The sequence below is a fragment of the Cinclus cinclus genome, chromosome 4, assembly GCF_963662255.1.
Source record: "Cinclus cinclus chromosome 4, bCinCin1.1, whole genome shotgun sequence".
NCBI lineage: Eukaryota > Metazoa > Chordata > Aves > Passeriformes > Cinclidae > Cinclus > Cinclus cinclus.
Genome location: NC_085049.1, coordinates 68,624,301 through 68,646,157, shown reverse-complemented (window position 1 = coordinate 68,646,157; position 21,857 = coordinate 68,624,301). Strand labels below are relative to the sequence as shown.

Genomic DNA, 21,857 nt, shown 5'->3' with positions numbered 1-21,857 from the left:
CCTATTGAGGATGCATGAAGGCAGGCAGGCACACATCTGGCCTCCTCATTGTTTCACACACCCAGCTGGGCTGTAGAGAGCCAACTGTAGCATCCAATAGATGAGCTGGAATTTATAACTGAAAAGGAAAATGGTTCACAGAATCGGGAGGGGGTTCTTAAGTTTTGTAGTATTTTCAACATCTCCAGTCCAAATTATGCATTATTATGCAAATTCCTGGCAAAAATTTCCCCATTCTTCAACTACCAAGATACACTAGTGGAGATTACATGGAGACCCACACACAAAGAAGTTAAATACAAAAATACACTACACCTTGCTGTAAGCTAGGAAACAGCTGGTATCCATTACCAAAATCCTAAGAAATAAAATTTTACACCTTTTTTTTAGCTTTGTCTAATTGGGGAATGGATGGTAGTCACAGGGTTTCTTCTCCTGTAACTAGAGAAACACAGCAACATCCTTTCTGATAAAATGCTAGGGATTTCTTTCCAGGATTTAATCTTTGACATAAATGTGCAATGCCAGGGTGTTTCAAACATATAAATGCCTTTTACACAACTCTGGAATCACTGACACATGAAAATAATCAAAGAAAGAGATGCAAATAGAAAATTTAAAAGTTGCAGGACTCCCCACCCATGCTGCTTAAAGCTCAGCCCAAAGAGGTTGAAAAGCATTCTGTAGTTTCCACAGGAAAAAGCAGGCTCTAACCTTACGTGCCCCATCCTCCAGCTCATCCTGGGGCAAATCAGGGTTGCGCTCAACCTGAAGATTCCAGCGGTCCAGCTGGACAATGGTTCCATCTTCTACATGGCACAGGATCTTAGACACAGGCTCATCTGTGTAACCCTGACAGCAGAGTGACCAGAGTATCAGCCATGGATGGTGAAAACAAATCACTTTACTCACCAATTAGCTGGCAGGCTTCCTTCCTTTCACACATGCCTAAGAGCCTCGATAAATTTTTGATCAAACATTTTAGCAAGCTACTATTGAGACGCACAAGTGTAGGGCACGAAAAGTAAGGCCATAAGGAGAGGGATTCAAAGTATATTTGCCTTTCCTGGAATAAGTCCAGTACTGTAGTAAAGGATCAACAAAGGGAGAGTTTAAATATGCTTAAATTAGAAGCCTGTTTACTGTTCTTGATACTTGGCCTGAAATACCAGATACATCTACATACACTTCTATTGCAAGAACATCATTAGTAATTCAAAATCCCAGACTGCAAGTTGAAGCAAACCATTCTGCCCTACTGAAGCAGACCTTGGACACAGTCCTCCCGCTACTTTAGCCAAAAGTTCCACCCCACACAAATAATTTGAGCAGCAAGTTGAGAACCCCCATGTAAGGGTACACCAGCCAGTCCTTACCCCACCCCAGTTGAGGGTGCGAGCAAGGTCATTCCCAGTGCCAAGTGGAAGGACAGCCACAGGAGGTGGGGGGCTGAGTTGCAGCTCATCAAGGATGGACAGGATCCAGCCCACCTATAAGAAGGGAAATTAAGAGGACCATCAGGAACATTAAAGGGGAAAAGACATATTTTGATCATATCATGTTCCTTCTCACAGAGAAGATCAAGTAAAAGAAATTTTTAAATGAATGAAGAATAATATGGACAATTCAAGGTAATTTTTAAAAAAATCACCATTATGTCAGAAGAAACTCAACCTGTGACAAGCAGCTATGAAAGAAAATGAGAGACACATTAAAACAGCAGAGTGCTTCAGAACTTGTCCTGCCAAGCATGGACTACCTCACAAGTCTCCCTTCCCCAAAGAGACCTCAGTGCTGAATTATTTCACTCAGTTCAAGGCATTATATCTATATATATACAATACACACATACATATCTAATAAAAGAATGAAAGACTAGACCAAAAGACAAACTCCGGCTCAGGGTCGGAAGCTTAGGATTGGAACAATGAATCTTTGTCTTTTGTATCCTAAGCTATTAGTTATTTCAGAGAGCTATTTCTTTTATCTTTCTTCTGGACTACATAAAGAATTCAAATAGCAATCTAGCCAGAAGGAACAAATTACAGTAAATTATTTTGTTTTCATTAAATGGTAATTTTCAAAGGGGAGAAAGAATTGTTGCTAAAGATGTTATCGAAATTTGGTGACTGAAATTCTTGCTGCAAAAACAAAAGACTCTTTTTTAAACTACTTCTCACTTAAGAAAAAAAAAGGTGAAGAACCTGTGCTGCATTTTTAGATAAAGAATTAATAAAAATTAACAGAAGCTTTTTTTTCTGTTGCCAGTTTTCAAAGACGCAGTTTCTACTGCAAATGTGAATTTTTAAACAAGACAGAAAACCAAAATCTTGACTACAGCTCGACTGAATTTTTCTTGCCCCACCTCATATTGCTGAGATTTCAAATATATTCTATATCCAAAAGAGGATAGCACTGGAGCTTCAAAAAAGGCAGCCAGCATAGCATGGCCATCATGAAAAATAGCTGGAGTTTGAAGGACTGCAGAGGGGGTGCCCTGATAAATACAGAAACCATCACATTATTTGTATTCTATGGTATTTCTTTCTTTAAGTCAATTCAAAAATTAATTTTGCACAAATGGCATTTATCAGACAACTATTTATCATAACCAATTGTCCAATTATTAAAGCATTCATCTGGTATGTGATTCCCCTATTCAAGTTCATTGTATGACAGCCATCTCAAGTACGTACAGCTCTCATGACCTTGGATGTCACCAAAAATACCGAGGTCTTTAAAGGGATTTTCAGAGGTAAGTAATCCTCTCTCTTTCAAAATATCTACACTTCTGCACTGATAACAGGAGACAGAATAAAAAGTCAAGATAACATCAGTAGGGCCAGGACTTCCTAAAGAAGTTGGTCGTTGTCACTGCCACTGACGCTTCAGCCTCCCACTGCTACAGGCAGCATCAAAACACCCACCGCTTTTGTAAATGCTTTGAACTGATGAACAGAAATGCCAAATTTCAATTTATTAGTACAACATTGCTTTTTAACTTGAGGTCACTTCTAAACCTTGTACATCAGTCGCCCCATCCAGGATGACACATGCTATCATTTCCCTGTAAACAGAAAGCTCCTGACTGCTTTGAAAGCAAAGACTTCCACTCCCACCCTGAAGTGACGATGGAAAAGCTACAATAAGTTCTGATTCACCTTAATAATGAGAGGTAACACCTGGTCTCATTGCATATTCATTAAGTCCATTTCAGCCAGATTTTTCACTTCTAGATGTAATGGCTTTGGGAATAACCAGATACTAATTTGTTTCAAACTAAGCAGCAGCAAAGATAATACTGAAGAGTGCTGTTCATACTAATGAGAAGGTGCTGCCACCTCTCGCTCACACAGTTCAGCAGAGGAAAATAGGATGGTCCACCTCAGTGTAGTTGTATTCTTCTCTCCTTTAATATCTTCATGATTAATTTTCCTCCCATTCCTCAGATGGGAAAGAAAACAGATGGAAACACTTTTTCTCAGCTGATGCCTCCTACTAAAGGACTGTCTTTCATGTCTTTCATGTCTTTCCTGCTAAAGGACTGTTTCTTAAGGAAATTTCATGACTCAGTAACAGTCATACTGTTGCTTTCCCATGTTCAAGCAAGGCAGTAGTCTTGTCACTGATTTTTTTCTTCATTCTTGCAGGGGGAAGTATTGATATTAATAACTCTACTGCTGGGATGCTAAAAGAAGCCAGAGAACCTAAAAAATTCCCCCAGAAATTCAAGCAGAGACAAATTAAGAAAGGGGATTCAACTCTCTGTAAAATAAACCAACCATCTTTCCATGCCCTAAACATCTACATGGATATATTCTATCCAAGCACTGCATCTTGTGAGTAGTAATGCATTTTCCTTACCATACTTACTGTTAAAATTGCCATCAAATGCATGTTTGGGATCTGAGCCCCCTAGAGATTAAAGGTCAGTTTTTCAACTGTATTTAGCACTCGGTGGCACAGACTAAGATTTAAGATATTTTCAAGTACTAGAAAGAGAATGCAGGTATAATAACTCCATTACCACTCATGACCTTCAGACCATGAGCTGCAGAGTTTGTCTCCAAATGAAGGTGCCCAAATCCTTTAATAGCCTGACACCATTCACTTACCCAAGAACACACAAATTCTGTTGTAAAGAAAAGTACTGAACCTGGATCTGCCAGGATCTAGCAGGAAGGAGCAGAAATTAGGATTTAATGGCTCCCAGACACTAAGTTAACCTTCTAGACCCTCAAATCTAATGTACGTAGCGAGAGGAGACCAGCAAAATTTAGTCTCTATCTCTTTAAAGCTGTACAAAACCTTCATGCATAAAGGAAAGAGGGCATAGGCATGAGAATCTGGCCCCATAGCTACACAGGTCAGGCCAAACAGAAAATTGAAAACCAAATATTAGATTTCACAAGTGTAAGATACGTTATCTCTGTGCCTCTGCAGACAGTGTGAGGTGGGAAACCACCACTGTGAGGAGTTTCATCACTTGGCCAAAGACCATGGGACTGCCAGGTCCCTGCCACCTACCGTTCCATCCCCACCACATGCCAGGATCCTCAGGTTTGGCACTTTTCTGTACAGCTCCAGCCTGCACAGGGAGGGAAGGGGGGGGAAATGTGAGAACAGAAACGCAGACGTTTTTCATGCATTTTGCTGAGTGACAGTGTAACCACCACTTACTGCATTTTCAAATATTCATTACTAAGAATATGAGTGGAGGTGGAAATGCAAAACCACTAGGATGGGAAATGGAACCTTCCTCCATTGGGCAGGAGGAACACACCTCAATAGGTAAGCAACACCTAGGCAACACCTCCTCAAGAATGTTTGATCAGATTAGCATCTTCCCAGATGTTCACATTCCCTTTAGGGAGGTCAAAATCTTTCATTTTTCTCTTGCCCTAAAGCAAACAAATTTAAACACTGACGTTTTAAAACAATGTTTAATGTTCTTCCTCCTGACTTGTTGAACTACTGTTTCTCATTCTTGTATAATGTGACAGCTTCTTCAACTAGTGACTGTATTTTAACACCACAGAAGGCAAGAATATGTAATTCTCTGGATATGTGATCTAAATATCAACAGGAGAGACCAAAAAAGCACCCATTGAAGTCCTGCTCCTTCAGTTGCACCCTTCACAAATCCATAATGAAATATTTTCTAATGAAGGGGGGAACACTCATATGTAGAGAGCTAAGTGACCAGAGGACCTACCCTCCTTTTCCCCATTATACAGCTCTGAAAAATGTATGTCTAACTTGTAGCTTCTAAACATCATAAGAGAACAGTAGTGTAGGTGTTCCTGCAGGAAAATAGAAATCTTGGGTGTCTTGAATAGGAAACACTTGGACTGTTCTTCTACAGGCAAATATTTGATTTTACATGATTGCTGCAAAATATTTACAAAAACATACAAAACAAATTTACAAAATGTGGAAGTAGTTCTGAACAGATGGTTAAGTAAAGCCAGTATCCTCATGTCCAATACCATAAAAGGATGGTTTCTTAGCCCTTGGCTGCAAGAATCCCTTTAAGGAGAGGTACTCTCTCCCTTGGGAGAGACTTGCACTTCAATTATTGTCTGGCTAAGCTGAATTAGTTACTCAGTGGGCAGGGATAGTTGCACAGTGCTGTCATGTGGCAGCCTGGAGGCACCTCTCCCCACTGGAATGCTCTTTCATTAGGGAATGGTCAGGCACTGGGATCCTCAGTGAGCCTCGGAGCCACCTGGACCTGGCTCTGTCTGTTCATGGGGGCACCTCCTGACCTCTTCTCACCAAAGCCCCCACCGCAGCCCTTCCCTTTGCTGCCAAAACTTGGATATGTAAACCTCCCACGGTCACTAATCCAGGCAAGCTAGCTCTTTTCCTGTTTTCCTGACCAGACCAGGAACAGGGCGCACAGCAATGAAGGCTCCAGTACTTACGCATCTCTTGGCCCTTCCTGAGAGAGATCAAACACCTGGCGTGGATTCAAATACCACATAAACATTTGGAGAACCTTGGTGCCCTGGCAAGAGAGAGAAGTCGAAGGGAAGTTATGAGCAGTTTAATGATTATTGGAAATAATAGTGCGCATTACTCGCTACATTTGAACTGCTTTTCTTTTTTTCCTGTACTTTATAATGCAAATATAAAACAAGAAGACAAACTAGAAAGTGGCCTAGCAAATGACTGCTCTGTAGAATAGCAGTCCAGGACGAGGTGCACATGCAGGCATATAGACCAGTTTCAACAGCACAAATCACTAATGCTCCATAAGAACAGGCATTTGGGGTCAGACCAAAAGTTTGTCTCCCACAGCAACCTGTTCCCCTGCTTCTCACCACCTGCAACAAAAAGAAAACTCTGTTATCCCACCTCACCCTCAGCTATCCATGACTGCAAGAAGTTGAACGAGACTGCAGCCAAAGTCTCCACCACACTGGACAGTGTGCTGCCCAAAGTCCAAGCAGTGGCAGTGCTCTGGCCTCCTGCATCACCAGGGTGGTCAATCATAACTGTAACCTCCACTATCTAACGAAGCAGAAGTCAAGGACTTTGTGGGGTACAGCTGCCCCAATGGTCCCTCACTCGGTGCAGCGTGGCCAGCCCATCACCTAAAGGTATAATTTCTGTTTTCTCAAACTCTAGAGTTCATATTCCCACACAAATTCCTTCCTTCACATTCTGCCCAGACACAAAGTGACAGGATCTACTAGCAGCAGAGAACTAAGAACTCTATGGGCTGAGCTTGCACTCTAGCTCAAGAATGCCTTTCAGACATGGCCTGAGGGTACACATCAGGAATTTTCCATTGCTCTCTCTTCCTAGGGATGGGTCTTCTGCCTGACACTTTCCCTGAAGTGAAGGAACAAGAATAGCAGTCATAGTACCTGGGAAAAGGTATAAGAAGAGAGAAAATAATTGTGATGTTTGCCATAAGTATTCTTCCAGTCTCAGCTGTGTGCAGTTCATAGAGCACTTGAGCCAGAGGGAGGTACACAACTTCACAGTTTTCACTTTCAAATATTTCCTCCAGCCTGTATAAATGTTTAGCATCCACAACATCCTTTTGCAAGCATTTTTTTACTTAACTACAGACTGGGAGAACCAGCTTTTTCTTTTTGTTTTGAATCAGTCTAAGCAGTTTCATTCGATATCCTCCCTAATTCTAACAGAGGAGAAAATGAGCAGTGCTATGCTACTCTGCATGCTCTATAGGCCTCTGCTGTATCTTACACCAACCTCCGCTATTACAAAGCCCTGTTTATCAAAAGGCAGTCAGATTCTTTCACATTCAAAAAGTGGCAGAACCAGGAAAATATTCACTTGGGTAAGTATTCATTCCAGGAATCCTAAGGAAGAAGTCTGCTGCATTTTAGTCACTGACACCCAGTCTCTGTGTACAAGACCACTAATGATTTGTTTTAGACGCCATAGGAACATGTCATTTCACATTCAGTAATTTCAACAGCCTTTCCTAGTGAAGTTAAACCCCTTTTGGATAAAGGTAAGTCTAAAACTTCAGTGGAAACCTAAATTTTCTGTGAAAAGATGAAATCTGAAAGCCTCCAAATTTTTTTATTCCTTTCAAGGATCTGAAGATAGGAATACAACCACTCGAATACTCAAATATCCACATCAGTCATCCAACTCTACGGAAGAAGAAAGGCCTTTCCACAGAAAGGACCTCTTCTGAGGAAGATCTTCAGGCTTCTTCAGGATTAGAGTCCTTTCTATCTGACTGGCCAAGAAATAGCATCATTTGCAGAAACCTTGCAGTTAAACCTAAACTTTAGTTTAAACCTAAACCTAAACTTTAGGTTAAACCTAAACTTTGCAATCCAGATCCAGCTGATACTCTTACCTGATTCCCTCCGCTTTTTGGATTGACAAAAACCAGCAGTGGTTTCATGAGTGGAGAGGAGATAGGCTTTATCACAAAAGGCCGGCCCTTGTTATCCTGAGAAACAGAAGCAAGAAACAGCTTTAGTACAAGTTAGTACACACAGAAGACCCAACCCAGTTCTGACAAAAGTACCTCATGTACTGGAAATAGTACAGCCATGTCAGTGTGCACCCAGCTGAAAGCAATTTATCCAGCTGAGACAACAAAATAAAATACAAGGTGGAAAATACCATTTTGGGTATTAGCACACAACTATCTCAAAATTCTCTCAAGATCCCTATTCCCTGCAATTATTCACACAACACCAATAATGTGTCAGATACAGTGTAATCTCTGGTACAAACAGTTTTTCCAAAGGAAAATAGAATAAGATAACCAGTTTATTCTATTAATTCAATCTAAAAGACAAGCTGCATAAGCACTTATTTGCAGATAATCTGCTCTCAAATTCCTGGCCTTGCAGCCTTCCCACCTTTGAACAAATGCCACAGATCCAACATGACACATCAATGAGTAAAACTATTTGACTCCCTATCCCCTGCAGGACACCCACGAGCCCAGTAATGAGAGTGCTGTCCTGGGCTTTAACAGAAACATATTCCACTTTCTGGTCTGCAGCTCTCCCACCATGCAGGAAAGGACTTGAATCAGAGAGCCCTGGATATGTAGGCTCCACCTCTCCCATGAGACTGTTTATATAATTAACCCACTAGGAAGGATCTGGAAGCAAGGTCTTCTATAAGGCATATGTTAAGTCAAACCAATAGATCAATGATCTGTATTCTCTCCCTATGGTCCAATTTTAATGTTAGATCCCCTGAAGAAGACATCCTAAAATGGATCACATCTGGACCACAGCCTTGCATCAGTGTACTCACCATGGGTCTCATAACCCCAGTTTCACACCCCTGTTTTGCTTAGTGGAAAAAAAGGGTGTGAGCTGAGCCTCTTACATCCCAAGGGAACACTCATTAGGGCGCTGGTCCTTCTGGAGCCTGGTGCATTGTTTCTTGAAAAAAATCAACTGTGAAAACTTTTCATATAAGTTTTATCTCTTCCAACAACAAATTCAGTATCATGGAATTTCCCAGGGGAAAAATACATTAAACACTTCAGTGGAAAAAAAAAAAAGTTTAAAAAAGTCTAAAAACTTTTAAGTCTGTGTTTAGACGTTTAAACAAAAAGAGTATGATTTCCAAAGCACCCAAATACCTACTTCATTTCCTCTTTTGCTGGCTTTTCTTTTAAAGGACGTTCGCTTCTTTCGCCGTGTTGAAGTCTTTAAGGAGTTCTACATCAAAAGAAAAAAGAATACATGAAAAGCAAAACAAAATTTAGGAGACAGGCCCAGAAAGTGTCCCTTTACGAAGCTCTTCCATGCATGTCCACTTGGAGAATGAAAAGAGTATCTGGCACATGCTCGAGATTTAAATTACATGCGCTGCATGCTTTACACTTCCACACCACCGTTTATGGAGAAAGCCACACACGGAGACCAGACTGGTGCTTTGGAACTGGAAACTTTCCCACGCTGTGAGGGGGGAAAAAAGATCAGATGCTCCCATAGACTCACATAACACCACATGTTGTACCTGCCAACCCTCCCAATAGGGGTAGGAGACGCCCGTTTCCCCTTCGGGGCTCCAGTCTCCTGCCCAATCAGGCTCGTCTCCTGGTATGGAGACCACCTGCATAAAGATGTAATAAAAAAACATGATAAATAAGATATTTTTCATGTTTTTTTGTTTGCTTTTTTTTTTTTTTTTTCTTTTAAAGGAAAGAAAGCGACAGGTTTTAGCTCTGGCAACCATTATGACATGACACAACGCAGGCCACCATGGCATATGATGCTGGCACTGCAGAGTCAGTTCTCACCTACCAAGAAGCTTGTGTAATCATCTGCTAAGGAACAAACTGAATTGTTAATTTTTAAGGATTTAAGCAAAGAAAGTGTTCATGGGGTGATTTTTTGTGTTTTTAAATAACAATACCTCCTAACTACATAGGGAAAAGAAAATGTAAAAGTGTTTGTATTTTTGCAGAACCTATTAAAATAGAACTTATGTCAAGGCTGTTCTCCAGGCATATGACAGTCTGCTCGGTGTTATTGAGCAAAAAGGTGTTCTGGTGTGATAAGAACAGTCAAAAGAAGGGAATTATATTATATTTTTTATTTATTTTAACTCACTAATTGAAGTTATAACTGCAGGAAACCCTAATAAACCTTTCCATAACTGAAATTTTTTCTTTTGGGAAATACTCCAAATATTTTTGCAGTATTTCAACTTCTAGTCTAACCATCACCAGGAAATAAAGTAGCATGAAGAATTAGAAGAAAGTTCATTTTTTTCCCCCTGGATATAAGAGAGAAAGCAAGATTCACTCAGCTCATCTGTAAATTCATTTCTGTCCTGACCTAGTGGTACATCAGAAGTGTACCACTAATGAAAGTCCACAAGCCAAGATCATCAAATCTGTAAAAAATGGTATTTGTTCTTAATCCTGGTCACTATCCAACAGGAATAACTTATGTTTTGTTTAACACACATCAACCACTATCAGAATTTCAGGACTTGTGTATGACACACCAGATACACGAGTTAATGCTTCCACATCCCTGAGAAGATAAATTAACAGCTATCTAACAGAAATATCTGAAGGCATTGTTCTCTATCACAATAGACCAAGAGAAGCCTGCCATAGAGCACAAGGTCCCAAGCTCTCAGCATTTCTGGAGAAGGAAATAGTCATGCCTAATTGCTTACTGACAATACAGAAGACAAGACAGCTCTGTAGAGCAGTTTCAGGAATTTGCCCTTTTAGACCATATTTTGAGAAACAACCTAAAGATGTGTTTGTACTCTTCCCTACTCTGATAAAAAGGAATCCTGAAAGCATGATAAACCATAAAGGTTGCACTGATACCAAGTGCACCAGCAATCCCAACTCCATGGTCTTGCATTGCCCTAATTCAGTAGTCACATCAACTGCAGGCAAAAGTCTTGATGCCAACAGAAAGGCTTTCTCTGAAGGATTCTCCCTGGACTGGGGTAAAACACAGGTCAGAGAGATGACATCTAGTCCGTCCACACTCTTGTTAGCAGTGTGCTGAAAGCTCACACACATACCAAGGGTAAAGACAGTTCAGTAAAACCCCGACTAATTATAAAATAATAATTTAAAGAATGTTTAAATGTCGTTGTCATTAAATTCCACTATAATGTACCTAACAGTGGGGTGGGAAAACAAATAGAGCTATATTAAAGATACAGTTTAAGGCTAAGCCTCTGTTCATGATTACAACCATTTTCATTCCCTTACTCTAAAAGGCACTAAATGCTGCATCTCAAGAATGTTATTTCACCTCTTTTTTAAAATCTTTTTAAACATGCCTACTCCTGCAGTAGGCATGTTTAATAGAACCTAAAGCTTTGTACAGTAATTGCAACCACCTGTACTTAGCAGATGTACTGCAAAAAGCTGCTTAAACACACCCAGGGGTTTTTTGCAAACATGCAGAAAAGTAACAGCCAAAGAGTATCAGCAGTCTTTGCACACTGAAGTGAATAAATGGATATATAATACCTTGTTCACAGTGCAAAGTAATGAGTATTTTGTAAACATATAATGTCATTCAGCCAGGAACCTGATAGCAAAGCATACCTTTAAATGGGCACCATAGGTAAATTCTAAGTTGCATCTAGAGAGGAAACCTCTCCTTTGTGGATGTCAGTTTGTCCATCTTCAAAAAGAGACTTTTCACATTATTGAATGGTCAGTATGGCTCTCAGAAAGCTTAGGTAGATGAACAGAAGAATTGGAGTCCTTCTTGGATGCTGTTGGATGGTGTGAAGGCCATGGACTACCTCAGACAAATCCAATAAAACCTTCCAACATTTTCCTTTACAACATGTAGTCCCCAGTTTTCAATGGCTTTTAGCACACTGATTTTAAAATTATTTAAACAATGAACAGCATCTGGGAAGGTCAATTTTCACCATCTTCTGGCTGTTCACAAACCACTATCAGACAAGTCAGCTGTACTCAGCAACTGAGGAAATAAAGAAATAAGCCAAAAACAGAACTAGAACTAGCTTACAGTCCTCAAAGGAGGAGAAGAAAACACCGAGTTTACTCACCTTGAACAGAAAAACTTTGGAATTTTATGTTTACTGCCTTTGTCTTCCCAAACAGAAGACAGACTAAATCAGAAAATTAATAAGTCAGATCCTCCTTATCATCTACTGTTCTCCCACAACACAAGCAAGTCCATCACCAGAGCTAACACCACTTTGGCTACCAAACCTCACCTATTGCAAAATACCACCAACCAACAAGGGTGACCTACTTCACACACTAGGAGATGGAATTGCTTTGAAGCCCAGGAAAACAGAGCTGAAGTCAAAGCACTGCTAACAATACAGAAATGCTGGAAATCAGTAGAAAGGTTACAGAAGTGGCTCACATTACAGATAACATGGAAGAGGTATTGGCAGTTTTCCATTCATGTAAGGGTGTTAGCACACACAGAGCTACCACCTACTCCAAAATTGTTTGAACCATTCTGAAGAGTCTTCATTTTGCAATCAGTTGCTTAAAAGAAGCAAAAGCTCCCCATTTAGACCATAGGTTGCCAGCATAAATTTGTTCTTAACCAATTATACCAGGATGCCTTGCTAGCACAACACTGTTGGTAACAAGACACAGAGTGTGGTCTTTGTGCAAGCCTAATATTTGAAAGATGGTCACCCACGTTGTACAAAATAAGGATGGAAAACCATTCCTGTGGCAATCAAAAAATAAAAACTCATAAAACAGGGTAAGGTTTTGCTACAAAATGCCATCTTATTTACTTAAGGGAAACCACAAACAAACAGGATGCAAGCACCACTAAAATCAATTTAATATGAGCAGGGAATTCAGTTCAGGAGTTGTCTGTGACCAATGTAAGTAGTTAATTAGAGCTGAGGAAATCATTTATATCCAAAAAAGCTTCTAGCCATATTTATTCTGACTGTGGGATATGTGAAAAACAGATTGTTAGTTACACATTCTTTTTTTTTTTTTAATGTGAAATTACAGCAGCTTGTAAATATTGTGTTTGTACTCTCTGGATCAAGCGATATGAATATTTCATGGTGTTTACCAAACATTTCTATAGGGTGAAGAGGGTCATAATACATAGAAGCAGAGCTGGCCAGAAACAGCAGGAGAGAAAAAATATTTCCTAAGAAAACAATAAATAAGAAAACAAGACTTCTGCCAAAAAATCTGAAAACACATCCAAATGACTCATCACTATTTTCTAAATAATAAGGACATATTTCCCGTAACTCCAATGGGTGCTATTAGGAAGCTTCATGGAAATGCACCCATTGTCTGAGTTAAATACAATTTTGATCTATTTAATGCTACATCTACTCAAAATTAGGTTTTGTATGCTACTGACCATGAATTTCAAGGACTAGAGATGTGATGGCAAGATAATAATGAAGTCCTGTCTCTGTGCTCATGACTCAGGCACACAAAACTAACATATACTTTCTTTTACTTTAAAATTTTAAGCCTTTATTTAAAAGATATTTTTTTCCATAAATTATAACTACCCGGATTAGATTTCTTAATTTGAAGTTTAAAAAAGGAAGGGTAAGAACATAAATTCTCATTATAAGGAAGGTACTCTCCTTTGGGCAAAAGCCAAATCAAAAGGAAAATTACATTTTAGGGTTTGTTTAGGTTTTGCTGCTTGTGGGTTTTTGTTTTTTTTTTTTTCTCTTTTACTAAAAATTAAATAAAATAAAAATTAAAAGGGTTGAAGAAAAGCTTCTTTTAGTAAGGTCAAACATGGACACATCTGTCAAACACCAGACAATTAGCCAAGGATATTAAATTAGCCAAGGATATTAAGTCCCTGCCAAGAAGTCAAACATTCCTCAACAAAAGAGAAAAAAAGTATTTCTCTGGAGGAGACTGAGTGAAACAGAGAAAGAAGAGTGTGGGGAAAATCTACAAATGACAAAAAGACTTTTTTTTCTCAGAATGGAGGTGGCTGGGTGTCTTGCTCTGCTCTCTCTCGACCTAAAGGAGAAATAGAGGCCTCTTTGGTTGGCTTTTTGGTTACTCTATCCATTTATCTCCCCTTCCTTCTGCCCCTTGTCTTTACCTTGTCTTCTTACTCATGCCCAAATCTGTCACATCCCTAAACTGGAACTAAAAGACAGTGTCACAGTTTAGGTCTCAGGCCTTTTTCTGGTTTCATGAACTACTTTTGTCTTAGTGCCTTGGCTACAGCCTGAACTTCTTAGCTTCTTCTTGAGTACCAGGAGGCAGAGTCAAAAAGACCAGCTAACTTCCCAAGGATGGACTGAAATAAAGAATTATATTCTGAAATAAAAATTTAACCAGCATTTCTGACTCCCTGATACGTTCACTGTTTCTTTCAGTTCAACTTGGCCTAAAAAACAGACTTTCAAAGAAAAAGTTATTCTTGCATGATGAGAACCCCCTTTTAATTTTTGGCCAGCTCTCTTTTGGATATCTTTTCTCCCAGTTGTGTTCAGCAGTGAATTACCCTCTCCAAGACCTGCTGCATGCATCACAAAACCTTTGACGTCCAAGCCTGTTATGTGCAACTCAACGAGCATGTGAGTTTACTGCTGACTGCTTAGGACCTGATTCTTTACATGTCCATTAAAGGCAAATTCAGAGGGATGCCAGTCCAGACACAGCCAATTCTTTACTGCAATTCAAGTCAATGTTTGTGAAGTTTTTCCCTGTATTTGCTCAGCTCTATTGAATGAAATATGCTTGACTGCCTACCACACAGGGGATGTCTTGCAGTATGCTTGCTGAACTCACAGTTGCAGGAACAACTCTGAGCTGAATTAGCTCAGGACCAGTCATGTTTGTTGCTAATCATCCCAAACAGGGCAATTTACTGAAGGACTTGATGGAGGGGAAAGAGGATACTGGTTTATGTGGACGTATGCTGGGTTTCAGGATAGAGACAGGGTTGAACAAGCATGCCTTGGTGAAGGAGGACCAAACTGAGAAGCCAGGCTGCCCCTGCACAGCCAGCCCGGCCCTGCACAGCCAGACAGCTTCAGAAACAGACATCAGCATGCAGTTACCTGAGATTTCTTCACCTTAATGATCCAGGTGGGAGGCACAATGACAGCAGCATGAGCCCCCAGGGAACATGGCTCCTCAATGTGATGCAGCATGAAACAGGTGACTTTGTTATGAAACTGGAATAGAGGGAAAGAGCAGAGTTAAGAAAGAGGACAAGAAAGACAAATGGAAAACCTGGAGAAGAAGAGGGTGATGGTACAACAACTGGAGGAATATTCCTAACTCCACCATCTTCAAGTCCTTCAAAGCATGGAGATTTAGGACATGTAAGTAAAGATTATCTTCCTAAGCCATGCCTTCTTAGAAAAAAAAAATAAAAATATAAACAAAAACAAACCAAGACAAACAAAAGCACCCAACCAACAAACAAAAAAAAAAAAGAATCCCACAGTTACTCCCAGTTAAACCCAGACACAGTCTCCTGAAGTATTTTCCACTTACTGCCAGCTTGCACCAGGAACAACTGATGGCCACAATCTCTTTACTATGGAAGGAGAATTTCTGCTGAAAGCCCTGCAATAACCAGGGGGAAAAAAAGGATTAAATTCCTCTAGACTATAAGAAATTATATACCTCTAACTCTGACCAGATAAGTGTGCTGGGCAAGAAGATTTTTGAGGGATAAAACAATTACAGGAGGTAACAGATATGGTTCTTCCACTGGGGTCTATTCACACAGTTCTTTTGAAAGGATTTCTGCAAAATTTTATGCTTTTCCTTAATATTTTTTTTAGTTAGAAATAATGAAAGAAATAGAGAAGAAATGTCTATTTTAATCTTTAATGGATTTCTACAGACATGAAAGTTTCAGATTTTCTATTGAATAAAGTGTTCTGTCATTGCAGCCTTGTTTGTTCTAAATACAAACAAGAATTTGAATTTCCCTCCGTTTTTTATGACAGAACATAATCAACTACAATGTCTCTCTGGGAATGCTCTGACACAGAAATGAAGTAACAAAGTTTATCATTTTATTGAACTGATGCAGATTAAAATCTTTCCAGTAAGTTCCAAAAAAACAGTATGGTCTGATGCAGATCACAAAATTTTTTTAAAAAAACATTTCTTTACATTTTTAAAGATGGAAAAGACCATCCCAAACAGAAAATGCAGTTTTATTCTCCTAGAGAGATGCTTCTTTGTATAGAATGTAATATGACTTTGCTGGAAAAGATAATTGGGTCATATGTATCTTTCTGCATCTAGCATAAGCAACAAATACTAAGATACAGCCTGCAATTTTGAGCTGAATTAAAGCTTATTTCATTCAGAGAAAAAATTGATTTGGGTTGATGCATGGAGAGATGGAAAGTCCACAATTTCATTGAACAGTTTGTCACAGTTGCCTTTACTACTTAGATTTCAGATTTGCAGTTGGTTGGATCCCTTTTTCACAGCCTCCCATCAATCCTCTCTACCTCTGCCAGTAGCCCATCACCTCCAGAATTTTCTAATTCAATCTCTCTACCAAGTGATGAATTTGCAAGCCAGTTTCCTTTTCAACAAGCTGAGTAACATCGAAATCTCCTACATGCTGGACAATGCCCAAGACTCAATGCAAAAAAAAGTTATAAACTGATTTAATAACCTCTAACAGGTTCATTGCCTCACTGCTTCTGTAATTGAAATCCTTCTTACCCTGCAGGACAAATGAGCTTATTAGTGCTCAGTGAAATGACAAAGTCAAGCACACCAAGGAGGAGAACTAAATAAACAACCAAAAAATACCATGCAGGGATGCCTTGGTCTTCCTAAGTGGGAGATTGAACCCTAAACAGGGTGGCTGAGGACAATTCTCTATTGATACTCAGAAGGCAAGGAGGTTCTACCTGCCTGCCCAGAGTGCAGAAGTACATCCTGCAGCTTCATCTACACGTGCCCCCAGCATGTACTCAAACCAGTTTGCCACATGGATCTCATCACCAAGACCAACTCCTGAAAAGGCTTGTGTCACCTCTGGCTAGATTTTTGGGGTTTTGCTTCAATCCTTCCCCTAATGCCTCGGGGTTTAAGTTCAGAGAAATTCAAAGAGTACATTCTTCATAATGATGGTGATTTGGCATATTCAGGTTTAGCAATGGAGTGTAGTGAAATGGTTTAACAAAGACAAGCTGGCCAGATTCTTCTGGCTGGGCACATCTTGTCTGCCATTCTGTGTGGGCATAAGAACAGCAACTGTGATACAAGTGCTGGAACAGAGGTCTGATGCTGGACAAAACACTCTTTCCTCATTTATTTTAATGTTTCTCACAAATCTCACTCCTCCTTGTTCCAAAGTGCATTATAATAAAAAAGAATTATTTCAGTCCCTCATGGGCACAAAGTGTTTTGGGTTTTTTCTGCTTTGTAGCATCTGGGGGGAAAACTCTTCTCTCTCAAAATCTCCAATAATAAGAGTCTAAATCCAGTACATTAATTCCACAGCCCATCAGCTGTGCATTCTAAACGTATGGACTGAGCAGCTTGTCTGGTTCTGGATGGATCAGTTTGCATTTATTTAGTAAGTCATTTGGCTTTTAAGGAGTCATTAGAGAAAATGATACAGCAATAAAAACATATTAATGATAAGTAGCAATGAACCATCACTTACTTTCCTCAAATTGCTTTACAAATGTGAGCTAATTCTTCCTAAGGATACAAGTTTCAGGTAAAAGAGCATTTATTTGAAAGCTAGCTTTACAAATAAAGTAATTGATAAAATTGGTAAAACAAACTGCACTGTAAGTCACAGCGAGATCTGACAGGGTCTGTTGGGCTGAAACATAGGAACCCTCCATAATTCACTAGAAATCATATTTTCTGCCTCCTCTGAGTGAGAAGGAACACTAAATTCCAGATGCCTTCAATCGTGCACGGAGGCCTTCTGCACCAAATGAGAAATTTTGAGATGGAAAATGAATTTCACCTTTTTGAGAACAGCCTAACAGTATATGATTAGCACTGATTCTGCAGCAACCAATCCCTCCACATCATCTGAAACCCCATGTTGTAAGCTGCTCCTCTAGAAAGAAACAGTTGTGCACACCAGAAAAAATGTACATGTAGGAAAAGAGCACCTGAATGTCCACAAAACTATCTTGTGTTGGCAATTCAACCTGTCTGAATAGTCTAGATTAAAGTACAAATTAACATAGGCACCTGTGCACATAGGGTTTACTAGTTCTGATATGTTCTTTTTATATTCTCAGAAGTATTTATTATTAAAGACTGTTTCTACACCAGTGTTAGGGCTACTAATAATACTTTTTGCAAGTATTTTCCTACAAAATATTTTCTCTTTTTAGTGCTCTTAGAGATACCCTAATGCAACATTACTGTAGGAGAGCCAGGTATTATTACAGCTCGAATACAGACTCCAACAGAAGCACTTGGATGGTGATCTCCACTAAAATAACAAAGATCTAGAATGGCCTTTCAAGCACTAGAAATTTCAGACTTAACTTTACACGCACCTCTTCATCAATCCACAGGTCTTTAAAGGGACCAGTGACAGAGGCACTGTAGACTCACACTGCATCTCTATGGAAGACACCCCACTCTGGACACCACAGAAGGTTAAAGAAATAATGCCTGTTCAGCATTTTGGTCCAAAATGTGTTCTTAGTTGCAGAAAACCCCTCAGGCCCTGCTAACTGGAAGCATATGAGGAAAAGATTTTTTTTTTCATTCATCCTTAAGCTTCTATTGCTGCACATATTTGTGAAGTGGATGCTGGGCCAAATGGCCTGAGAATTTTTATTTTGTATTAGAGAAAGATTAAAAAATTATCCTAATTTTTCTGATGATCTCAGGTAACAAACAGCTAACAGCAACAAAACTGTCTTTTTTTTCTATGTCCTCAAGAGAAAGAAAATAATTCTTAAACATCATGAATGGTGTGGATGCCATGGCTTGGGAACAGCTAATTAGCATCCCTTAAAACAAAACAGCTATGAAGCATTGGGAAAAAAAATAATGTGTGATTGGTTTGAAACAATCAAATGTAGTTTTCCTCACAGCATGTAGTTAAAGGATCTTGCTAAAGGATGTTGTGAATGCTACAACTTTATATGAACTCAAGGTTCAACAAGGCAAGACCACAGTAAAGAGATTATCATAGTCTGTTGACAATAAAAGCACAATTTAGGGAAATTCACAAGACAAAAATATAAATAGTTTTCTTGGTTACACTGCACATTTCAGGCCTCCTTCCCTGGTACTAATTTCTCTATACTGTACTTCAGCAATCAATCAGTGAAATCACCCTTGGGAAGAAGAGTAAAAACCTGAAGCCTGGAAGAGTTTATATAAGCTGTATTTGCACTAGCAAGTAATGTGTAACAGGGCACCATAGGCTCTGTTAGCACTCAAGAGATTACACACGAGCATTTTCAGATCATTTTACTTTGGATTAGCTGTAGTCTGGTCCTGTGGACTAAACTCCCACCAGTAACTGCGGAGTGAAATTTCAATTAAGTGTAATCTAAAAGGAATTCAGTTTGTTTGTTACCAGACTATCCCACATGTGAACCATTGTAAGTGATCATAACAAGGAAAATTTCTTTCAAATTGCACTTCTGATCTGAGGTGGAACACTGACAGACCCTAGTGTACTCAATTTTTCTGGAAGTGTCAGCCATGGCACCTAATGGGACACAGAATATAAAGCCACAAGGCCATGCTAAGGATATGGAGTGCATTAGTTCCTATCCACTTGCCTAATGATTTGAAGCATGAGATGGGTATATTCTGAAAACTTTATTTGAACTATAATTAATTATCATTAAAATCCTTGACAGTGCCATCTCAGGCATGGAATAGGACTATAACACAACATTGAGATCTACTAGAATCCTTAAGTATTCCATGAATAATACTTTTTTATTGCTTTAAATTTACTGCCATTCTATTTCAATGACAGTTTCCCTTTTCTTGCAAGAGAAGACAATAATAAAGGCAGTTCTTCCTTGGAGATTTTTATAGCAGAACATATGCATTTTGTTGTAATAGGAGGCTGCTTGACCTATTTTTTTTTTTTGTTATAATTTTCTCTAATTCTTTGTTTCCTGGCAAAGAACAACTCTACTACCACATACTCATGCTGTTCTTAACAGAATATTTCCTATTTAAGGGAAAAACTGAGATAGTCTCTGAACTTTTCTATTCTCTATATTCTCTGATGGTTGAATTTGAGGACTTATATCAACCAAAGCTGCCCAGGGGAACATACCCAGCACAGGTTTTGATATGATACCTAGTAAGTACTCTCACTGCAAAACCAACTCCAAATGCCTGTAGGGGAGATCCAGGCCAGGAAGGCAGAGAAGGACAGCAAAGTCATACCCTAAGAATGCTGTGTGCAAACTGCCTTGCTGCACCATTCCTGTGGTACTTGCTATAAAAGGGCATCATATTTTTATTTCATGTCCTATTGCAGCTGGTAGCTGACAATCTGCATTAGTATCCATATACAAATCTCATTTTCCTCTGACTGAAATGCTGTGCTGTGGAGATGAGACATGGACTTTCTTACTAGTTGTAAAGAGGGAGGCAAAATATAATATAGTGCTAGAGAAAGGAAATTAACCCCCTGATAATTTCATTTTTATATATCTCAATGTATTTCAGGGGTTCATAATAGTATCGAAGAAAGACCTTCAGTTGCTAAAGAAATACTTTCCCCTTTTTATACCTTTTTAGAAATAAACTTTTACAATCTATGAAGCGGAGGAAACATGAAGCAGTCACAGAAATCTTAGAGGCCACTGGGGCAGAAAGAAACCAACAGTCTTTCATTTCCAGGAGCCTAAAAAATAGGCCATCAAAATTTTGGCACAGAGGACAGCATTGCAAGAACATAATATTAGTACTGGGTTAGCTTAGCAATTAAAAGGAGCCACAGCTTTCCTCCTCATCATTTTCAGCAGCCAGTACAGCACAACCTCCCAGGACAAACGATGTGTTCATTCCTGCAGATGCAGCTGTCTTTCTCTTCCCACTTGGGAATCAGGACTGTAACGCTCATCATCTCAGGCTTGTCATTAGCTATTAAAAGAGGCCAAATATTTGTGATAGAAAAAAAAAAAAATGCAGTGACTAGAAGGACCCACTGGCTACCCTGAATTCCTGAGTGCCCTTTGTCGTACTTGTGCTGTGCTGGAAATCTTACCTTTCCACACTGCTTACATTTGCCCTCCTGCCTCCGCCGGTGCACCCAGTGATGCCGCACAAAGTTCTGCAAACAAGGAGAAAAAGATTTGTGTTTACAGGAAGCACTGGCACCTTGCCCTCAACGGTACCATCTATGTGAAATTTTTTAACAGACGCCAAGGAAAAAGTCCCTTCAGTCAGCAGAGTAATTCCTGGAGCAAAATGTGCAGCAGGCTCTGCAGGAAACCTCAAAATGCGTTAAAACTGTAGGAGGGGTAAGCACAAGGTGGTGTTTTCTTTAGCCTCGTGGATTAAGGCCAGAACTACTTCCTCAGTATTCAGGTTTTTAAATGTTTGATTTTATGTTTGAGATACTTCTAGAAAGGGGGAAAAAAAATGAAGAGAGAACAAGTGAAAGGAGAGCAAAAGAGTTTTTAAAAAAGTAAAAATACTAGCTCAAAGACCGGAAAGAAAAAAATGCTACCAAAAAAAAAAAAAAGGGGAAAAAGAATAACTGAATGAATGGGTAAAAGAGAGCAGAAAGGTACAATGGTTTCTGTCAGTGTAAGCAATAGAGTGCTTCAGCTAGAATTTGTTTTATGTTTATTCTGGAGAGGGGAACATGCTCCACTGGGAACCAATTCTCTGTCCTCAATCGTCTCCTCTCAATCTAAAGGCACTTCTGCAGTGGCACACCATGGGATCA

The 21,857-nt window shown here is 39.4% G+C and overlaps 1 protein-coding gene across 2 annotated transcripts in view; it reads right to left on the bottom strand.

Annotated features, from left to right (window-relative positions):
• DGKI (diacylglycerol kinase iota) overlaps positions 1-15,580 on the bottom strand; it is a 99,315-nt gene extending 83,735 nt beyond the window's left edge. The window contains exons 1-7 of one of the 2 annotated variants that reach the window (XM_062492441.1): positions 15,022-15,580; positions 9,108-9,182; positions 7,850-7,945; positions 5,928-6,010; positions 4,528-4,588; positions 1,377-1,490; positions 715-852 (exon numbers count right to left, since the gene is read on the bottom strand). In XM_062492441.1, coding sequence (XP_062348425.1) covers positions 715-852; positions 1,377-1,490; positions 4,528-4,588; positions 5,928-6,010; positions 7,850-7,945; positions 9,108-9,182; positions 15,022-15,114 — 660 coding nt within the window. In that variant the 5' untranslated portion in view covers positions 15,115-15,580. The remainder of the gene's footprint in view (positions 1-714; positions 853-1,376; positions 1,491-4,527; positions 4,589-5,927; positions 6,011-7,849; positions 7,946-9,107; positions 9,183-15,021) is intronic. The other variant, XM_062492440.1, reaches the window with a different exon arrangement.
• Positions 15,581-21,857: the final 6,277 nt, after the last annotated feature.